Source organism: Odocoileus virginianus, chromosome 7, assembly GCF_023699985.2.
Source record: "Odocoileus virginianus isolate 20LAN1187 ecotype Illinois chromosome 7, Ovbor_1.2, whole genome shotgun sequence".
In the NCBI taxonomy this organism is placed as follows: Eukaryota; Metazoa; Chordata; class Mammalia; order Artiodactyla; family Cervidae; genus Odocoileus; species Odocoileus virginianus.
Genome location: NC_069680.1, coordinates 8,661,966 through 8,676,702, shown reverse-complemented (window position 1 = coordinate 8,676,702; position 14,737 = coordinate 8,661,966). Strand labels below are relative to the sequence as shown.

The following is a 14,737-nucleotide window of genomic DNA, read 5'->3' as shown; positions in this document are numbered from 1 at the left end:
ATCGAAATCAAATGTCTAAGGGGCCAGGCAAATAACATAAGAGGAAACTGAGTTGGGGAAAGTGATGAATGACACCTGGAACATGGCCTCAGTGTCTGGGATCACTGCGGAACAGCTGGGACTATAGTAACATGGCGAACTCTTGCCTCTTTATGGGGGAGCTGCTTCTCTGCATCAGTCATCACTGAGATGCAGGAATAAGATGTTCTGAGTTTCTACATAAAGGTAAAGGTCCCAACTTTTTAAATGTGAAATTTCCTAATGTTTAAAAAATTGACAGCTAATTTAAATTTAAAATATGATGCAGGCCAAACAGTACAAGGCCAAACAAAACAAACCTACAGCCCAAACAAACCCAGGAGCCATTCATTGTGCATCCTGATTCTGTGATTTGGTCCCTCCCTACCCTCTAGAGAAAAGACAGTGCCCCATCCCCCCACACCTGAATCATTAGCAAGAGCAGCAAGTGCAGCCAGCAGGCCTCTTCCTCTTTGTCTCTGTCCACACGGAAAGCCAAGAGTGGCCTGGCTTTGCACATCTGGCTGAGAGGACAGGGAAGGCAAGAAGCCCAGGCTACCGTTTGGAGCGCATGGCCTGTCCACCAGGAATATTCTTGGCCCCACACTGCCTGAGTAATTTGTTCCTAGAATAAAGCACTAAAACCCAGCGAAATGCTGTAAATACATGTAAAGAAACCACAAGTGTTGACATGACAACTCGCTTCTTTCTTGCCAGCCAACGCCCTGGAAAGCTCCTTATACCAGTAATCAAAGGTGTGCACAGGAGGACATCTGTTTATCCCTCCCACAGGCTCATTTCCTCCCTGTCTATTTATTATTTACTCCCACACTTGGACACTTTGAAAAAAGATTCAGATGTATTCGAGGCCACCCTGAACAAAACCAAAACCTACCTAAACCTTGGCCCCTAGTAGGTGAGCTATTCTGCCAAACTTGTCCTATTTGCTAGCACCCACCCTGCTTGCACTGCCCAGCATGGAACCAAAGATCCAATTTAACAGGAAAGCGGCACTAAAATGAGTTTTAAAAGTCAGGGCCCTTGTAGTCTTTGGTCAGACTCATATTTGAGAAGCCTCAATACTTTTACTTTCCAAAACAAAGAGACCCAATAATAAGTGCTACTGCACCCGCTGCCTGGGGAGAACCCAAAGTGGGGGGCTTGGGGAGAGGAATGAGTCAGGCAGGCCAGGCTACCAGGTGGAAGCAACTGAAGGCCACAGCATATTATGGGTGTCATATGGTGAGCAGCAGTCACCACTTGGCTCAAGCCTCTAATTTGCCAAAGGTCTTAAATTTGGACTTGGGACATTATCTCCAAATGAGGCTGAATAAAGATTCTATGATGAAACTGAAAGCAGATATTTATCATTTGACTTGAGATCCCCAAATAGGCTTCTAACGACTACAACACCTTTTTAAAAAATTTATTCATTTATTTTATTTTTGGCTGGACTGGTCTTTGTTTCTACAGGCAGGCTTTCTCTAGTTGTGGTGTGAGGGCTTCTTATTGCAGTGGCTTCTCTTATTATAGAGCACAGGCTCTAGGGAGTGCAGGCTTCAATAGCTGTGGCTCTCCAGCTCGCGAACACAGGCTCAGAAGGGCTTCGTTGCCCATTGGCATGTGGAATCTTCCTGGACCACCCCTGCACTGGCAGGAAGATTCTTTACCACTGGACACCAGGGAAGTCCCATGCCTGTGGCACTTTTGTATGTTTTAATCATACAAGATGCCCGATAAAAAGGAAGTCCAGATCTCTCAAGGATATTGTGGTGTGAGAGAAAGGCCTCTGAAGGTAGAAAGTTGTTGTTAAGTTGCTCAGTCATGTCTGACACTTTGCAACCACATGGACTGCAACACGCCAGGCTTCCCTGCCCTTCACCAACTACAGGAGCTTGCTCAAACTCATGTCCATTGAGTCAGTGATACCATCCAACCACTTAACTGTCCGCTTCTTCTCCTGCCTTCAATCTTTCCCAGCATCAGGGTCTTTTCTAACGAGTTGGGTCTTTGAGTTAGGTGGCCAAAGTATTGCAGTTTCAGCTTCAGCATCAGTCCTCCCAATGAATATTCAGGATCGATTTCCTATAGTATTGATGGATAGGATCTCCTTGCAGGGCAAGGGACTCTCAAGAGTCTTCTCCAACACCACAGTTCAAAAGCATCAATTCTTCAGCATTCAGCCTTCTTCATGGTCCAACTCTCACACCCAAGCATGACTACTGGGAAAACCATAGCTTTGACTAGACAGACCTTTGTTGGCAAAGTAATGTCTCTGCTTTTTAACATGCTATAAGGAAAAGTGCTAAATTCAAATCCTGAACTTGCTACATGCTGATTATCCTTGGTTAAGCAGTAGTACCACTTTTCAGCTGTGAAGTGCAAACAAGCTAGTATTTGACTCTCAGGACTATCATCAGGATTAAATAAGATTAGGTATGAAATATGATTAGTATGCAGCATATTAAAAGCATACATTTTAAAAGATCAAAAAAATTTAGTTCTTTTTTTATTATGAAGAGAGAAAGAAGGGGATTTAACACTCAGTATCCTTCATACATTCAATTAATAGCAAGCAATGTTCTGCTTTATTGTGGAGAATCAAAAGACCACGATAGCACAAGTCCTACTAGTCAAGTCATACCCTGGATTGACATTACTGTTCATTTTCTCTAAATGCTATAGGTGTTCAGACAAGAAAAAGCATGCCTGAGCCGGAATAATCAAGGAGGACTTGAAAAAGGAGAGAGTGCTTGTGTTTACCCTGCATGGAGAAGTGTTCTACGAGAGAAGGGAATTTTTAAGAAAGAGAGTTAAAAACTGTATGTGGATGTTGAGGTAGGGAAAGCCCTTGGAAGGTATTATATAATTACATTATAATTGGTGGACATTGATAAATCCTGCATATTGTCACCGTACTCATTTAACTTATACACAGAGTATATCATGAGAAACGCTGGGCTGGAGGAAGTACAAGCTGGAATCAAGATTGCTGGAAGAAATATCAATAACCTAAGATATGCATATGACACCACCCTTATGGCAGAAAGTGAAGAAGAACTAAAGAGTCTCTTGATGAATGTGAAAGAGGAGAGTGAAAAAGTTGGCTTAAAGCTCAACATTCAGAAAACTAAGGTCATGGCATCTGGTCCTATCACTTCATGGCAAATAGATGGGGAAACAGTGGCTGGCTTTTGCAGCCATGAAATTAAAAGACGCTTACTCCTTGGAAGGAAAGTTATGATCAACCTAGACAGCATATTAAAAAGCAGAGACATTACTTTGCCAATAAAGGCCCATCTAGTCAAGGCGATGGTTTTTCCAGTGGTCACGTATGGATGTGAGAGTTGGACTATAAAGAAAGCTGAGCGCCAAAGAATTGATGCTTTTGAACTGTGGTGTTGGAGAAGACTCTTGAGAGTCCCTTGGACTGCAAGGAGATACAACCAGTCCATCCTAAAGGAGATCAGTCCTGGGCGTTCATTGGAAGGACTGATGTTGAAGCTGAAACTGCAATACTTTGGCCACCTGATGCAGAGTGCTGACTCATTGGAAAAGACCCTGATGCTGGGAAAGATTGAGGGCAGGAGGAGAAGGGGACGACAGGATGAGATGGTTGGATGGCATCACCGACTGAATGGACATGGATTTGGGTGGACTCCAGGAGTTGGTGATGGACAGGGAGGCCTGGCGTGCTGTGGTTCATGGGGTCACAAAGAGTCAGACACAACTGAGTGACTGAACTGAACTGAACTGATAAATCCTTATTTTTTAACTTAAAACTAGAAAGACTAGACTAAATGAAATTCTCATTTGGTTACTTACTCTTGTGGTAAAACCTGAGAGGGATTTCCCAAATGGTTGAGAGTCACATAATCTTCATGATTGGTGTATTTCTAAATATCAAATGCCCTTCTAAAGTATTTCTAAGATTTGGTATAGTCACTCCTCTACTTACAAAAACTAAAAGTCAAAGGCTTTGTTCCTTGCACTGTGAATAGAGATCTGCTTCATAACTTCATTGACTAGCTGTAAGGTGGTACCATCACACCACTGTGCCAGCCTCATGCCTCCCCATCTTGCAGATGGTGGACCAAGGGTCTCATTTGGTGAGAAGGGGTGACTTTAGACTCACTGATTCATTTCTTTTGTATTTGGTCACAGTGTATAGAGAAGGTGTAGCATCAGACACTCCCCTGAGTTTCCAGAAACCTGAGAATATAAGTCTGATTCTTGCCCTCAGAGGAATCCCAGACCAGTGACAGAGATGGAATATTTACACATGTGAACATGCCTTGGGATCTGTGCTGCATAGAGGTTAATCAGAGAACTTAGGAATTCTGAAAGAGTATGAAGAAGATACCCCAGCATCCTAAGTCTTCCCAATATGCTGCATCTCCACCAGGAGTTTTGTAAGGCAAGTTTCTCATCCATCTACATCAATGAGTTTCACGGTGAAGTCCAGCATTTCTCACCATGTCAAACCTTTCCAAAAGAATCACCTCCTTAGAAGCCTGGATTAAAGTCTTGCCATCTTTGCTTCTCTCCTAGCACTGACTTTATAAAGCTTCAGTAAATGCAAAATGCCAAAAAATGCTCAAACTACCGCACAATTGTACTCATCTCACATGCTAGTAAAGTAATGCTCAAAATTCTCCAAGCCAGGCTTCAACAGTTTGTGAACCGTGAACTTCCAGATGTTCAAGCTGGATTTAGAAAGGCAGAGGAGCCAGAGGTCAAATTGCCAACATCCATTGGATAACCGAAAAAGCAAGAGAATTCCAGAAAAAACATCTACTTCTGCTTTATTTACTATGCCAAAGCCTTTGACTGTGTGGACCACAACAAACTCTGGAAAATTTTAAAAGAGATGGGAATACCAGACCACCTGACCTGCCTCTTGAGAAAACTGTATGCAGATCAGGAAGCAACAGTTAGAACTGGACATGGAACAACAGACTGGTTCCAAATAGGGAAAGGAGTACATCAAGGCTGTATATATATTGTCACCCTGTTTATTTAACTTATATGCAGAGTACATCATGAGAAACACTGGGCTGGAAGAAGCACAAGCTAGAATCAAGATTGCCGGGAGAAATATCAATAACCTCAGATATGCAGATGACACCACACTTGTGGCAGAATGCGAAGAAGAACTAAAGGGCCTCTTGATGAATGTTAAAGAGGAGAGTGAAAAAGTTGGCTTAAAACTCAACATTCTGAAAACTAAGATCATGGCATCTGGTCCCATCACTTCATAGCTAATAGATGGGGAAACAGTGGAAACAGTGACAGACTTTGTTTTGGGGGGCTTCAAAATCACTGCAGATGGTGATTGCAACCATGAAATTAAAAGATGCTTGCTCCTTGAAAGGAAAGTTATGATCAACCTAGACAGCATATTAAGAAACAGAGACATGACTTTGCCAACAAAGGTCCATCTAATCAAAGCTATGGTTTTTCCAGTGATCATGTATGGATGTGAGAGTTGGACCGTAAAGAAAGCCGAGGGCCAAAGAATTGATGCTTTTGAACTGTGGTGTTGGAGAAGACACTTGAGAGTCCCTTGGACGGGAAGGAGATCCAACCAGTCCATCCTAAAGGAGATCAGTCCTAAGTGTTCATTGGAAGGATTGATGCTGAAGCTGAAACTCCAATACTTTGGCCACCTGATGCGAAGAACTAACTCATTGGAAAAGACCCTGATGCTGGGAAAGATTGAAGGCAGGAGGAGAAGGCGAAGACAGAGAATGAGATAGTTGAATGGCATCACCGACTCAATGGACATGAGTTTGAGTAAACTCCGGGAGTTGGAGATGGACAGGGAGGCCTGGTGTGCTGCAGTCCATGAGGTCTCAAAGAGTTGGACACGACTGAATGACTGAACTGAACTGAACTGCAATGCAAGTTAGCTGAACTGAATTACATTACATTTTTGTTACATTCAGATTTATGAGTACATTTTACTTTTAAGAGTATTAAATATTCAAACAATCCTAAATGTCATGCCTCCTGCCATCTCAGAGAGAAAAACAAAAAACAAAAAACTTTCCATGATTCTCTCAACTTCCATCCCTTTGGGTATACACATATTGTTAAAATTTTAAAAAGTGAATTAAAATTGTGAACAAAAAACAAATTCTGCACTTCAGGTCTTTTCTTAGAGAAATACTCAGGAGCTATTTATTTTAAATAACAGCATTAACTCTAAAATGCCAATATGTGAAATGGAGCAGATTCCAAGAAACTCTGAAAAATTACTTAGCTTCCAAAAGCCTCCCTTTTCTTGTCTGGGGAGCGGGACTAACCTATTTGTAGGCATTGTGCAAAACAACAAAGACTGACATTATCGAAAAAATGCCCAATACAGCACCTGAGACAAGGTAGGTACTACAAAACAGCAAGAAAAGAAAAGAGAGCTACCATTCCTTCCTATTGTGCTTATGGATTCAGAGTTTTGGTGAAACTTCTTAGTACCCACAGGAAAATTCTAGTGTCTTTTCCTTCCTATGGCATGGGGGTAATCTCACAGTTATATACATTTAGAAATCATAGCAATTCTAAATGCCTTAGGATTCCTAATGCTCCATCCAAGGCTCTTTCTGCTCCACTCACTAAATACACTGGTTGTAAATATGATGACTATGTGGTAACAATGATGCTGACAGTAAGTAACATTTTGAGCCCTCACTCTGTTGTCTGGTTCTATAAAAAAATATATGTGTTAAACTGATTATTACAGGAACGTAAGAGCCATGCAGGAATTATTGCAACCCAGATAAGAAGTTACAATTATCATCATTCCTTTTCATAGATGAGGGATCTTAAGCAATGATTAAGTAAATGCACCTGAATTCCATGGCTCTAGAAGGTGACAGAGCTGGGATTTGCACCCAGGTGATCGGACACCTGAACCAGTAATCCTAACCATTGTGTATTTAAACTGTGAAAAGAAAACCAGGCTGAGAATCAGGCCAGAATCCACATTCTGGTTCTTTCCCTGTCACGAACTATCTACGTGTGACCTTGGGCCAATTGTTACATATCTTGGTGCTTTTTGGAAAGTGATACAATTTTAAAACTTCAAATCCAGTCCAACTATTTTTTTTTTTAATTCTGAGATTCTTTATCAAGTGAAAGTGAAAGTCAATTAGTCGTGTCCGACTTTTTGCAACCCCATGGACTATACACTCCATGGAATTCTCCAGGCCAGAATACTGGAGTGGGTAGACTTTCCCTTCTCCAGGGGAATCTTCCCAACCCAGGGATCAAACCCAGTTTCTCCCACATTGAAGGCGGATTCTTTAAGGCAAAATTATTTGCCTTACTAATGACTGCCTGAATGCTCTGCTAAGTTGTAGTGGGTTTAATCTTGGCTTAGTGAGAAGGTACAGTAACTCATGAAGAGTTGATAATGGTTCCAAGACAAGGAATGGTACTACACATGCTATGGGTTTTTATTCTAGAAATGTGAAGTCTAGACATTTAAAAATCCTTAGCTCATGTACAGGTGCACTTATTTCAGAGTCCTACAAGGCACACATATAGCTTATGCTTGAGAATTTCCAATGAAGAGAAACTCACTACTTCACAAAGCAGTCAGCATCATTTTGGGGTTGGCTTAATGGTTAAATATTTGTTCACTGAATTGAAATCTGCTCATTGTAAATTTTACTCCACATAAGAACCTTGTTAGACAATTGATGAAAAAATGATACCAAAAAATATCCCTTATATTTGTGTTTTCAAACATGTGAAATACTGGAAGATCACAAAAAGGTTAGAAAACCTTGTGCAAGGTCAAACAGACTCTAACTGATAGGGTTAATTCCCCAACTTAACTTTTAGTGAAAGTCACTCAGTCGTGTCTGACTCTTTGCAGTCCCATGGATTACACAGTCCATGGAATTCTCCAGGCCAGAATACTGGAGTGGGTAGTTGTTCCCTCCTCCAGGGGATCTTCCCAACCCAGGGATCGAACCCAGGTCTCCCACATTGCAGGCAGATTCTTTACCAGCTGAGCCAGCAGGGAAGCCCTAATTCTTAGCACACCACATTAACAATCTATTGACACTGTTGTCTCCTGGATGGAGAATGTGTATGTGACTCAGTAAGTGAGTGAAGGAGAAAGAAAGAGAAGGAGAACATGAAAAGGAGTATTCACAGGGGACATTGATGACATTCAGAGAGAGATGACTTCCAGAAGAGAATGGGAGAAAAAGACATTTGAATCTTTAATCTCACAGCAGAAAAAGGTTTCACACTGTTATTAACCAAATTGATTGGCTTTGCCCTGTTTAAACTGTGCCAAGGCAAGAAAGAATTCATCGGTTTTAGTTTAATCTGGAAATCTAACTGCCAAAGAGGAGGACCAGACTGGGGAAGAGTGGAGATTCTTACAGCGAAAAAAGAAAAGGGGCCTATTCATGTTGCATTTGTTCCAGGGCGTGGGGCCGAGCTTAGAAACAGGGCTGTCAGTGCCACACCGCGGCACTGAAGAGCCGCACGCCCTCAGGCCACACCTGCAGCCCCTTCACTCCGGGGCAGTGCCGTCCAACGGACACACGCGTGGAGGCGCTGTGCTCAGTCACGTCCGCCGCGCTGCTCTGCGGGCGCTACAGAGCAGAGTACTTCCCGCCCAGTACCAAGGCTCCGTCTCCGGGCTGACTGAGGACAGCTGTCCCTGGGCTCTGACTTCAATGCCGTGCAAGGTGCAGGAGACACACAGCAGTGTTCCTGAAGAGGCACCTGGATGAAAATCACGTTGGGAGTGTGTGCTTCATAATATGGAGACTCCCAGGTCCTGTATCAAACCCTCTAAGCCAGAACCTCGGGGGGGACCCCAGGAATCTGCAACGAAAACTGCTCACCAGAGGATGGGCCTGAATGCTACCTGTTGAGCAAAATGGCCATGTGAACAGAGATGCAGGAAGATGAAGAGAAATAGAATTCACTGCTTGAGATCCCTTTGACTATAATTTTCAAAATAGCAATTGGCAAATGGGGTTAAGGGTCTGAAACAGGCTGATTAATGAATAGACTTTACAATATGCCAAAAGAAGTGGAATAATGAAGGAAAGTCTGAGGAATAAAAAAAATAATTATCTAAGATCCACTATTTTGCCTGATTTAACATTCTTAGAGAAATTATTCTTTTAAATACATGAATTACAAAAGGACTCAAGCGATCTAGATATTATTTAATATGCAAACACAAATAGTTGTGCTTATTTGTCACCTTTATGTTTTCCTTGGTAAATGTTCTGTTCAACCTTTTTCCTATTTTTTAATGGGTTGTTTCTTCTTCCTATGTTTTAGAAGTTCTTTATGTGCTCTGGGTAGAAGCCCTCTGTTAGTTATACGACCTACAGATAATTTCTCCCACTGTCTTCACTGTGTCTTCTGAAGAACAATTTTTTAAAAATTTTGATGCAGTCTAATTTATCAATCTTTTATCAATTTTGCTCTTGGTGTCAATCTAAGGTCAAAAAGATTTTCTCCTCTATTTTCTTCCAAAAGCTTTATAATTTTATATTCTACATTTAGAAATATGATCCATTTTGAGTTAGATTTTGTGTAAGTTGTAAATCACAGGTAAAGGTTTGTTTTTCCCATATGGTTGCCCGAACTTTTCCAAAGCCATTCATTAAAAATTATCATCCTCTCTCCACTGAATGTTTTGTATCCTATAACCCTGCTTTCCATATTTGTTTTAGAAGCTTTTCCCCCCCAGATTCCTTGTGATATTCTATAAAGAGAATAATGTCAATGAGAATAATAACAGTTCAGTTTTTTCCTTTGTAATCTATATGAATTACATTTCATTTTCCTACTTTTCATGCACTGACTGGACTTTCAGCATAATATTGAAAAGAGGAGTTAGCAGTAAACATCCCTGACTTTTTCCTACACTTATGAGGGGAAGCATTCAACATCTCATTATTAAATATGATGTTAGCATTAGATATTTCATAGTTGATCTTTATTAGAAGTTCTCTTTCATTTGTAGTGTGTTGAGAGTTTTGTGTTCATGTTTTTATTCTATCACTAGGCTATCCATGTGAATTTGGTGAAATTCAAGTCTAAGTCAAATTCAAATTTAAATTACCACATTGGGATGAGGTGGAAGGAAATAAAATATATTTTGTGCCATGTTGCAATGATCAAAAAGATAGAGATGTATGTGTATACATGAGTGTATAAGAAAGCATTCACCACACATCAAAGAAGAAAGAAACCATGCATTTCATTAGTGCATGCAAAATAAAACATTCCCAGTTCAGCTCAGTCTTATGTGCACTTTCTAAATAAAGGGGTGGTTAGAGTCAATTCACTGGGTTGAAATAAAGATTCTTGGAACTGTTGAAAAATTGGTTTTATAAAACCTAAAAAAAATCACACAGAATTAATATATACTATATATATTTTAACATAAGTGTGGCACATGACATTTATCCCTGTTTATATTTCTGTCTGCTGAGAAATGGAATGTTTCCTGCTATATCAATACACAATGATTTCACATCATCAGCAATTCCGGCCCTCCAAATGTGAATTCCTGAGCCCTAAAAGTACTTAGGATGGAGGAGAATACCTGTGATCTGGCAGGCACCAGGCTGCAGCCACTCCTATGGTGAGCACTGAGAAACTCAGGATGTGAAAAACACAGGATACTGGCCCCAGATATGAAAGGAATGATTTCAGTGAGCCCAGACTCTTGCATCTTCCCATATAAAGAAAAGTGCTATATTCTTTAATTTGGGATATCTGGCTTTTCTTTAATTCACAAAATACTTCTGTTGTTCAGACTACCTGCCCTCTGCTGCAAAATTCTATATAACCTGACTACTCCCCCCACCTCCTCAGATCAGCTCTCTCAGGGTTATTTTAGATGCTGTCTCCCAGGCTTGAAGTCCTAAAAATTTCCACTGAATAAAACATAACTCTCAACTTTAGGTTGTGACTATTTTTTAAGTCGACTCTGCTTTTTTCAATTTTTGACAATAGGCCAGGAACTTTTCTATGTTTTGCATTTTTAATCTTACAAAATTTCACTGCAATCCTGCACTATAGGCCTTATTCTAATGTGGACCAGAATTCTTGAACTTTCAGAAAATAAGTTTAAGCTTAATGTAAGAAATTACTTTTTTAAAAAAGGGAGTTTCCCATCAACAGAAAAGGATATGTGTTAAGCCTGAGCTCATGGAAACTGAGGACACACTAGAAGCGGTTGTTGGAGAAGGGATTCCTGTATCAGGTAGAAGGTCACTCAGGCAGATGCCACAGATCACATATACGGCTTAAACAGGCTGACATGCAATCAAGGCCAGGGCTGGCTTTGTCCTGAAAACTGGTCTGTGGTTCATCTTCTGAGAGCTGCTGTCTTCTTCCCTCTGGCTCCTCTACTATACCCCTTCAACTCCCTGCATATCATCCTTCCTCCAGGGTTCCCGTTTTGTTTTGTTTTTTTGTTATTGTTTTTTTCTCCTCAGCCGTAAGAGTAATTTAGAATTCAGGTTTCACCACACTTATGATCACTGAATTTGAATATGTGGCATTATCTCCCTAAATCTTAAATAGCTCTTCTGTTTAAAAAAAATGTACAAAGAGTGTGGGTCATCCCTCACTCTTAGATGCTTCAGAGACTTATATATATTCAAGAATCAAAAAAGAAAAAGGAAGAAAGGCAGGCAGGAAGGAAGGAATTCAGTAGACTGACAGGCATAGAGTAACATGTCAATTGCCTTCTAACTCTTTTAAAAATAAAAGTAAAGCAAATAAAATATATTCCCCAAAGTACATGTTTCTATCATACATCTGTGTTTGGCTTCAAAAGCAGTAGATTTCCCAAGGACACAGCTCATGTGGCTTCTTAATGTATCCTGAATGATACCCTAATGTCAGCATACAGGCCAAACACAATCTCCTTATGTTTGTACATTCAACCCATGACCCTGAGGTGAGCAGGGCAAGGATAAGTGCCCCCAGATAATAGGGAGCCGGAGAACAAAGAGGTTAGGGGGTCTTGGTCTCATAGCTAATGGGTGGCAGAATCCAGGGCCTCAACTCACAGTATGGTACTTTGATCTGCTGCACTGGTAGGTCACTGTTATTTTCATGGATTATTTGGGTCTATTTATGACCTAGAATATGCTAATTAGTTTTCATGTATTTTACATATTTCATGTATATCATATATATTCACAATTTTAATACATTTTAAGTTGATCTTTTTTTTTTTTTTATTGGACAGGAAAGGGCCCTATGGATACTTTCAGTTTCAGTTTAGTCTTAAGTTGGTGCAAAATGATACTTTATCAGTCAAATTCTGTTTAAGATGCATATAGGTGCATGATGTACAAAGGGGTCACAGGTGTGAAATCCTGGATTCAATTGCTAATTTTCAGAGACAATAGAGGTCTTGCTCAGCATGGTATTTTCCAGGGCTGAGAAACTTGCCTGGCACACAGTAGGCCATCCCTAAATATTTGCTGAAAGGATGAACAAATAGTTTGGCAAATAATTTTTCCAGTTACATTTTTTTTGTAATCTTGACTATGTAAAGGTTTAGTTTTTTTAAAGCTTGCAGTCCCTGCAATTCACCACATGAATGCAAAATACCACGATGAGCTATGGACATTCCTATTCGAATTACACTGAAGATGCCAGGAAAACAAGAGCCTCAAAATTCATCACATTAACTCCCATCCCCAGAAAATTCATTCCTGAGAGTTTATTTCAATGAAACGTCTCCCCTGGGACTGAAGGCCTCTCCCCCACTCTAGGAAATAAAGATGGATATGGCAGTAAGGGAGCTCAGGGCTTTTCAACTCCCCAAGTCATTAAAATGCAAATTGGCGGGGGCGGGGCGTGGAGGGGAGGCCCGCAGGCAGAGGCCCCGCCCAGCCTGGGGCCACAGCACTCACGTCCGTCAGCTGTCCGCACCTCCATGTGCACCAGGTCTGCCTCCTTATCCAGTCCGGCCACTGACCTGGGGAGGAAAGGAGAGTCAGAAGCTCCGTGACCACAAGGACAGCAGACAACAAGGTGGGGAGGCATTCAGGGTTAGTACTCAGAACGCTACTTTCTGAAGGAGGCCTGTCTTCTCCATGAGGACCCACAGAACATGGTGACTGGCGGGCCCTGTAGAGTGGTTGCCTCTGGCAGCTGCCGCCTGTAATGGTTACAACTCAGGCGTCCTGGAGCACTGCCAGGGAGTCAGAAGCTCTCAAAAACACAGAAACAAAAAGAGCACAGAATAATGTACCCCATAGTAAAGCTGGTCTAAACCTCTGTCACTGACCCTCTACCATCTCGAACCTGATTACTTCTATCACTTCCTTTCTTCCCGAGGTGCTATATTCCATCCCACTTTCTTCTCCCTGGGGAAGTGGTTAAATCTCCCTTCTGGCTGTTTGCTTCCAGACACTCCTGCCCTCCTGAGTTTGGACCTATCTATCTACTTTTCCTTACCTCTACCTTGTAAACAATAAATATTTGGTAACAAATATTCAATATCTGGTCTGACAAGGACACAATTCTGGTGGTAAGAATGGGGAGCCTTAGAATTCTATGGTCAACAGCCAGAAAAAGGAAGGCTGAGAATCTTTACAATCTAATTCCTGTGGGCCTCCAACCTTCCACATATAGAGCCCAGTCTTACATGAGGTATCCAGGTGAGAGTAGGACCCAGAAAGTCAGCTTAGAAAGGCAACACAGACATGAAAACATTCATATACTAAAGACATCACATAACCCACTCTGTCCAGCAAAACTGGACACTTAGTCTTTCTATTCTTATTTTCAATCTCATTCAAAGATTGGTTTTCTGATTTTTCAGTTCTGGATAGATAAGAGGCAGCAAGTTAGAAAGGAAAAGTCAAATTTAAAACAATGAGAATCAACAGCTGGTACCCAGATAGCAAGACAAACTTATGAAAAACAGACCGAAGAACCCAAAACCCAACCTTCCACACCATAAATCTACTATGCGTCTTCTGGTCCTAAGGCCCTAACTGTTATTATATCACAGTTCACTATCTGACATCTGTGCCAAGAGGCTGCAGGCAGAGAAAACGGGAAGCAGGGGACTAATGACATCAGTTAACTCAGTTTAAGAAAATAGGGCTGCAAATGACCTATGTTTGGAAAAATAAAATGATTTTTGTTAATGATTATTGTGTTGAATGGCTAAACTTCAGTTGCTTAAAAAGTTCATTTATGTGGGCTCCCCTGGTGGTCCAGTGGTTGAGAGTCCGCCTGTCAGTGCGGGGAACAGGAGTTCAATCTGGTCCGGGAGGATCCCACACGCTGCCAGGAAACTAGGCCTGTGCACCGCAATGACTGAGCCCCACGCCCTCGGGCCCGTGCTCCACAACATAAGAAGCCGCTGCAATAAGCAGCCCAAGCACTGCAGCTAGAGAGTAGCCCCTACTCACTGCAACTGGAGAAAGCCTGTGCTCAGCAACAGAGAAGCGCACTTACGTGAAACAGTTCTTTCCCCAAAGAAGCTGAATGAAAGAGGTTTTTACTCTAGTGCTTTATTTTTGCCTAATGAACATCAATATACTATCTTTTATTTTTTCCTCATCTCATTTGACCTTAAAGCAAAACACTTGAGGTAAGGAGAACAGTTAACATTAGCTATATTTGAGTGAATGGGAAACTGTGGCACAGAGCAATGGACATGTGTCTAAGATCACACAGGAACTAGGCCAGA

At 41.4% G+C, this 14,737-nt stretch overlaps 1 protein-coding gene across 1 annotated transcript in view; it reads right to left on the bottom strand.

The window, feature by feature from the left end:
• SORCS3 (sortilin related VPS10 domain containing receptor 3) overlaps positions 1-14,737 on the bottom strand; it is a 605,369-nt gene that overhangs the window by 158,273 nt on the left and 432,359 nt on the right. The window contains exon 6 of the mRNA XM_070470143.1: positions 12,945-13,009. Within this exon, the coding sequence (XP_070326244.1) occupies positions 12,945-13,009 (65 nt within the window). The remainder of the gene's footprint in view (positions 1-12,944; positions 13,010-14,737) is intronic.